This window comes from Pteropus alecto, unplaced genomic scaffold (genome assembly GCF_000325575.1).
Source record: "Pteropus alecto unplaced genomic scaffold, ASM32557v1 scaffold118, whole genome shotgun sequence".
Classification (NCBI taxonomy): Eukaryota; Metazoa; Chordata; class Mammalia; order Chiroptera; family Pteropodidae; genus Pteropus; species Pteropus alecto.
This window is the reverse complement of record NW_006440654.1, coordinates 2,198,660-2,206,374: the sequence shown is the minus strand read 5'-3', so window position 1 is coordinate 2,206,374 and position 7,715 is coordinate 2,198,660. Positions and strand designations below refer to the sequence as shown.

Genomic DNA, 7,715 nt, shown 5'->3' with positions numbered 1-7,715 from the left:
TGCCCCGTGCCCTGCCCCCACCCCGACCCGGAGCCCCAGGTGCCCGCAGCTCTCCTTCCTTCCAGCCAGTCAGGGACCCCCGGGGGCATCGGGGGAGAATCCCATTCCTCGGTTCTTTTAACCCACAGAGGAATCAGAAGACGATCAGAATTACAAATCACGGGAGAAGACACGCGGGCTCCGTCACCTGTGAACGCGAAAGGCTTTTCCATTTTCTGCCATTTCCCACTGCCGTACTGCTTCCCGTGACTGTCTGTTTCCTCGACGGTGATGATCTCGGACACAGGCACGGAGCAGGCGTCTGTAACGACAGCACGTGACGCCATTCGAATTCCGCGGACACAAGTCCAACTCCAGAACGCTGGGGCTATCGCGTTAGTACTCATTAGGAACACCAAAAGGAAAACGGAAGGTTACGTGGAATTTTTAAATTCGGAGCTAAATGAGTTCGGGAAAGTCAGTGTTATCAGGAGGTAGGGTGTTTTACTCGACAGAGTCACCCAATGTAGGACGCGACTTCTCAAACGATGTACTCAGCCGTCCAGGCAGCACATGCCGACTTCGGGCCAAGTACCGCGTCAGTGCGGGGAACGATGCTCAAGACACAGCGTCAGCCCTTAGTCTGGCTCAGAAATCCAAGGGGGACAAGAGGCGCAGTGCAACACCCGGGGACCCCGAACCGCGGAGCACGCCCTGAGAGCCGGGGCCGCACTGAGGCCAGGGGTGGGCAGGGCGCTCTGGAAAGTACGGGGTGAGGCGGGGGGTCCCATGGGATGCAGCAGGATAAAGGGAAGACTTGGCTGGGCCTAGGGAATGACAGCCTTGGACATTCTCTGCCTGGGAATCCCAAGGAGGGGCAGGCCGTTGGGGGCAGTTATAATTACAGGACTGGAGACGCCTCCAGGCGAGGCCTCCAGGTAAAGCAAGAGTAAGCACACCTGTGGGGGAGGTGGGCTGACAGCCTGTAACTGACACTGGCAGGAAGAACTGTCCCAGGAGAGCAGAGGACTGGGGGAAGCGGAGGCATCGGAAGACAAGTCCCCGAGGCCAAGAACTCCAGCAAGAACCTGAGAAGGTGAATAGCAAGTCGCCAAAGGCCACAGAAAACACAGTTCCCATCAGGTCAAGTCCTGGGGGCCACAGCGGGGCCGCCCACGGCCCTCTGAGGGGGGGATGACCGCCCTGCGCTGGTCAACCTAGACGTGCCGGCGGGCAGAGGCGCCCCCGGTGCATGCCGTGTGAGCGCGCTAAGCGTACACAGGAACAACGAACCAGCGCAGGCCAACGCTGGGGAACGTCTGGCCGAGAGTCGACAGCGGGAACGTGGCGCCTCCGTTTTCTGTAACGTTAGCGGTTGCTAGTCTTTCGCATGATCTCGCACCACATGCGAGACGATCGCTCACGGGATGTCAGAGTGGAGATGACGGTGTCAGCGTGGAGGAGACAGGGATGTTGGAGGCGTTCGAAGAGTCCTCGATGGAAACGTCTCATGAGTGACCACACTTTAAGTGAATAAGGACAGGGAGGCTCAGCAAGGGAATGCGGCGTAAAAACCAAACGGAAATGCTCGAGCTGGAAAATAAAATGACCAAAGAGAAGAGAGACGGGTGGACTCAGCAGCACAATGCGGGGCAGAGAAAGGGGTCAGTGGACCGGAAGACGGAGCGATAGAGATCACTCCAGCCGAACCACCGAGAAAGATGGATTCCACAGGGCTCCAGGGACCTAATGGACAATAAAAGATCACACATCTGTGTCCCAGAGGACGGAAGGAAAGGGGCCGAAAAAGCACTCAACAAATAATGGCTGAAAACTTCCCAAATTTGGCAAAAGACATAACCTCAAACATGACGAACTCAAATAAATGCAAACTAAGACACATCATAGTCCAACTTCTGAAAATCAAATACAAAATCTTTTGAAAAAAATCTTAAAATCAATGAGAGAGAAATACCAATTTACCCGGACGGGGAACAATTCGAATGACAGTGGCTTTCTCATGGGAAACCGTGGAGGCCAGAAGGAAGTGAAACAGTACGTTTCCAGTGTTAAGAACGGTAAACCCAGAATCTCATCGCCAGCAAAGACACCCTTCAGGGCTCCACGAGACATCGAGCCGTTCTCAGATGGAGGAAAACCAGGAGAACGTGTCGCCAGCAGACCTGCCCTCAAAGAACAGTTCAAGTAAGTAGAGGGGAGACTCCCTGGGGACGAGGGGGGAGAGAGAGCAGGGCAAGCAAAGGCATGGGAGGTCACGACAGCGTCCCCTCTCTTCTAGCTATGCTTGAGGGCTGAAGATAAGATCGTAACACCAGTGTGGTCCTGAGGGTGTGTGGAGGAGACCAGGGCGATCATGTGATAGATCAGAGGGCGATCACGTGATAGATCAGGGAGAGCAACGTGATGCAGATGCAGGGGAGGTTTCTACGCTCGCACCCGCACGATGAGGGCGGCAGGGGCCAGGACGAGGTGGGTCCATGCGGGGCGAAGCCCAGGGCACAGAGACGCGATCGGCAACCATACAGATGATTTACCGCAACAGAAAAATAAGATATACAGGTGAATCAGAACGGAATTCTAAAAAAAAAATAAGCGACCCACGGAAAAGCAAGGAAACAGAAATGAAAAACAGAGAGAGAAAAACAAAACAAAATATACTACGGCAGACGTAAGCCCTAAGCTCTCGATGTTTACATTAAAAAGATGGAGACGGGCCAAGCTGATTAAAAAACATGGCGCAACTCTACGTGGCCCATAGGAACTCACTTCAGATCTAACGAGGAAAGCAAGAAAAAAGACGGGAAAGATGCCACGCAGACACTAATCGAAAGAAAGCAGAGGAGGCCATGCTAACAAAGACAACATGCTAACAAAGACGGAGAGGGACATCACATGACGCAGAAAGGGTCCAGCCAAAGCAAAGATGTAGCCCCCCGAACGTGAGTGCACCGAACGACGGGCAGGACGATGCGTACAGCCGACAGAACCGGAGACGTGCACAGTTCCCGCTGGAGCCTCCGACAGCCCTCGGTCAACACGTGACAGAGCTAGACGGGAGGTCAGCAAGGATGTGGGGGACTCGGCACCACCATCCGCCGGTGGGAGCCGATGAGAACAGGACACGTGGTCTTTCCGGGGGCCCGTGGCACATTCCGAGGTGGCCCACATCACTCCAGCCTGCTCCTTTTGCTCAGGTTCACGTCAACTTTGGTTTGTATGGAGCTGGTTAGAGAGACAGGGACCGGCCCGTTCCGGTGCCCGAGGTCAGGCTGCAAGTGTATGTGCCGCCCCTCGGGGGAGGCTTCGACCCACCCTGTTCTGCTGGGCGCTCTGATTACAGACCAGTGCGTGCTGGATCGGAACCCAGGGGTGCGAGCAAGCTCCCCGAAGGGCAGCAGCAGTTTTTCCAGACGACCAGATCTATTTGGTTTGAGGGTCAAAGTATTTTTAGCCATCTGGATGAGCTGCTTTTATGACACATTACATTGTCATCATTTCTTTAGCAACAATGACTTAGATAGGGTCAGCAAACTACAGGCCAAACCCGGCCAGCTGCCCGCTTTTACAAATAAAGTTTTATTGGCACACAGCCACATGCATTCATTTACATACTGCCTGTAAGCGCTTTTATGCTAAAACAGCAGATATGACAAACTGTGACCCACAAAATATATTTGCTTCTGGCCCTTTAAGAAAACGCTTGCTGACCTATTTCTGAGTAACAAAAGTCCACCTGGGAATTCCGTCAGAACAATGAGTTTTTCTACTACTGCTAAATCTCGTGATCTCACATTAACTGAGGCAAATGCCTAAGAGACACTGTGGCGGGGAGGACGGCTGTTTCCCTGACCTCCGCTTCTGCAGTGACACCTCTCCCGATGGCGGCCATGCGCGAATCTGGAAGGAGATTCTATGGTTTTTAGAAAACAGATAAACACGTATTTTCTATTCAGATGCACTGAGACGCCTCCACAGCGAAACACGCAGGCCATCGGCTTTACACAATCTGACAACCCGCACTGCTTCTGGCTTCGTCGATGAGACAGGGTGCAGGCCAGGCGGATGTCAACGCAGCACGTTAGGGTCGTGGGGTTTACGCCATAGGGTTCTGCGGAATTTATGGGTTTCACACAAACTATTCAGCTTCCTAGCCACACCCTACGGTTTCAGATCCACATCTGTCTCGAGAAAAGTAAAGATGCTTAAGAGAGAACAGAGCGAGAAACTCTGGAACCCCACGAAGTTCTGATGCCAGAGGCAGTGGTGACCCCTGAATGCACCCTGCGGAGGGCAGAAGCGGGGTCAGGGCACGGGCACTGCTCCCCTCCCACTCTGTGAGGGACGGGCCAAGCCCCTCCTCGCACATGCACCCTGCGAACACTCGGCACCTACTGTGTGCACAGCCGCAGAGCCTGGTGCCCCCGGGGGAGGGGGACGAGGAGGTGAGGAGGAGGTGACTCCCCCTGACGCTGGATTCTGCCCGCAGAGAATGCAGCGCAGATGAGACAAGTCCAAAAATCATAAAGGAGAAAGAACCAGCAGGGGGTGGTACAAACGAGGCCTACAAAACTCCGAAGACGACGACCCAGGGGCAGAGCCTCGGACGTGCGGGGCTGAGGTATGAACCCGGGGACAGGAGGGGACGCACGCCGGGCACAGAGGGCCGGAAGCGGGGCTACAGCCACGACCAGGGCTGGCTCGGCTGAGCTGCAGAAGGGGGCAGGTGGCCGCCACAATGGGGTCACATGGTAGGGAGTCTAAAATGCCGGGTGCTGGCTGCAGCACCTCGGACCAGCGAGCATGTATGGAAGAACTTTCTAGAAGGCAAGCACCCAGGGAGAGGTGGCTGGCTGCCCTCCATGCCAGTGCACTATCTGTGTCTGGCCCACGTTTTGCTGTAGCTGCATGGGGTTGTCGGGGACACGCTATATAAACACAGTGGTGACCTGCCCAAGGAGCTCACCACCAGCCTTGGTGTCCCAGGTGGGGCGTGGAAGGGAGGGGAGCGGTCTCCTTCAAAGGCGGAGCCAGGGCGGTGCCCCACCCCCAAGGCCAAGGTGTGTGTGTCTCTCTCTCTGTATCTCTGTCTCTCTCTCTCTCTCCTCCAAGCCCCAACTCTAAAGGAACCCACTCAGAGTCCATCTGAGAGTGTTTTCCTGCAGCCAGGGGTATGGCCCAGGTATAGTTTCAGTCTAAGTTCAACTCGCACGACGTACTTAGAAGCCTCTGTCAGGGCTTCCTGTTTTCAGTCAGCCCCACTTCCGACTCCGGAGCACTTGCTGGCCCACGGCTTCCTTAGCTGCAGGCCTCGCTGGGTCCGGAGACACTGCCCCTGTGAGTCCCCAGTCCCATCTCTGCTCCCAAACAGAGCCACGTTCCCAGCACGGGGACGTGCCCGTGCGTGCTGATGAAAAGCCAGCTCACTGCTACGTCATGTGCCCTGTGCGCAGTCAAGTTACAGCTTCCAGCTTTCACGTCTGAAAACGAGTGATGTTACCGAGAAACGGAAAGGATCGGATGAAATAACCGGAGACGCTACACCGGGCCCAGCGCACTCAGGGCCCTGGCCGGGCCCCCTCCTCTGTCCTTCGAAGTCGCTCTCAAGCCGCCACGTACAGAGCTCCACGGCAGCCCCCCGCCTGGCCTCGTGGGGCCTCCTAGAGCCTGTGTTTCCACAGCCTCTGCCCCTGTCCCTCTGCCACTAGGCCACAGCCCGTCCAGGCAAGTTCGGACACAGCTGGGGGGAGGGGCGGCAGGGCTGGGCGCTGCGCTCATCCCGCGGACAGGTGCGTGTCTCCCTCCTGCCCTCCTGCCCTTGGCGTGGAATCATCCACCGTGGGCCTGATGCCTTTTGGGGTGCAGTTATGAGAAACGTGAAGAGCTGGCGGAGCCCCGTCTCCACATCGTGTTGGAAAGCGCCGTCCCCGGGGGAAGCCCGCCCGCCGGCCCGCAGCCCTGCCTCTCGGGGAGCGGGTGCCTGCGCAAAAGCACCGTCGGGTTTCAGAGCGAAGCAACGACCGTTCCAGAAGAGAAGGCGGCGTCTGCGTAGCGGGCGGCCGGCACACGCGAGCAGACCAAAAGTGGACACTGCCGCCTCGCAGCACCCGGAATCTGGTGGCCGGAAACCATAATGGCCAGCCAAGGATGCCAACACGGCAAGCAGGCAGGGACTGGCGTCCCACCGGGCGTCCCACGTGGGCGGGGTCTGCCCAGTGTCCACGTGGCCCCTCAGGCCCGCGGGGGCCACACCTTGCTGCTCTTGAGCAGGGCGGCTGTGCTCGGACCCACCCAGCTCCCGGCCGACCACTAGTTGGGCCAGTCACTTAAACACGGTACAGCTCTGTCTCTTCACTCGGAAAATACAGGAGGGGCTGTCCCAGAAACCCATGATGGCTCACGGAGAAGGGACCCAGTAAACAGAGTAAGGGAGGCAGTGTGTGGTCATCCTTAAGCCCACGCAGTTAAAGGCCAAGTCCCCATCTCCGCCCGCCCTCCCCCCCCTCCCACCTGCCCGCCCCCACCAGCCTCCCACCTGCACGCCCCCACCAGCCTCCCACCTGCACGCCCCCACCAGCCTCCCGGCTGGTCCCAGGGCCCCTGCACTTGCTGTTCCCCGCGCCTGGACCATCTCTCCCAACCCGCACAGGTCTCTCCAGGCCTCTGGTCAATGCCGGGCCCACCCATCCCCCAGCCACCTGCCCCCACCCGGCCAGGGTCTCCTCCTCAAACGTGTGTGCCCATGAGAGCCTGTCCCTCTTTTCAGTGGAAAATGCTTGACTGAGCTGGGACTTTGTCATAGGCACCCGGCCAAGGCTGGATACTGCGATGCCCTCCGCAGCACGCCCTCAGCAACAACTCGGGAAGACAAAGAATGAGACGGAACACGCCCACACTTGCCAGCCCCGCGGGGGTGGGGGTGGGGTGGGGGTGCGGTTCCTGTGCCTGGAGCCTCCCCCGTCTCACTGTCCAAACCCGGCCTTCTGTAATCCTCCTCCTCCTCCTCCTTCCCAGGGTCAAATGACATCTCTGTGATAAGCCTGTGCCCCTGCCTCGGCGGCCAGGGGGCGCTGCCAGTGAGCCCTCCCTTGGAAAGAGGGCCCTTGTCCACCCACCCAGCCACCTCACAGTGCCCTCAGCGCTGCTGAGTCCTTCCTGACCGTCCATTTTTTTAATCTAAATTACACTTCTCCAAGTGGGGAGGACCCCTGAAGGGCATGTGTCCAGCCTGTCACGCCAGAACACCACCCTCCCCCAGCACATCCGGGACAGAAGGTCACGAGCCCCTCCCTGCTCTCTCCGCGGGAAAGCAAGCCGGTACCCCGAGAGGGAACCTCTGGGTTTCGGATCCCCGCCCAAGAGCAGCATTTTCGCGGGGTTCACACTAACGAACAGAACGCGCGGCGCTCCCTCGGGGCCCTCGCAGTCAGCCTCGTCCGGGCGGTGTCCTTCAGATACCTGCGGGCTGGCGGGAGGGGCGCGCTGCCGGGCGACACCGCGGGACGCAGACCTCGGGGCGGTCAGGACCCCCGCGCCCTCTGGGATCGCATCCCGCAGGTTTTTTCCCGCCCTCCCCGCCCGCACGCCCGGCTCGCTCTTTGTCGCCCCGTGCCCGGAGTGTGTTTGTGTACTTGTCGCCCTGTCCCCGGACTGAACACTGTCCGCGCGCTGCCAGCTGCCGCCGAGGTCCCCGCCTCCGGCCTGAGCGCGGCCTGGGG

General features: G+C 58.4%; 1 protein-coding gene across 1 annotated transcript in view; it reads right to left on the bottom strand.

The window, feature by feature from the left end:
- CERK (ceramide kinase) overlaps window positions 1–1,134 on the bottom strand; it is a 21,310-nt gene extending 20,176 nt beyond the window's left edge. The window contains exons 1-2 of the mRNA XM_006917883.2: window positions 939–1,134; window positions 188–301 (exon numbers count right to left, since the gene is read on the bottom strand). Coding sequence (XP_006917945.2) covers window positions 188–301; window positions 939–1,119 — 295 coding nt within the window. The 5' untranslated portion in view covers window positions 1,120–1,134. The remainder of the gene's footprint in view (window positions 1–187; window positions 302–938) is intronic.
- Between the last annotated feature and the right edge of the window lie 6,581 nt (window positions 1,135–7,715).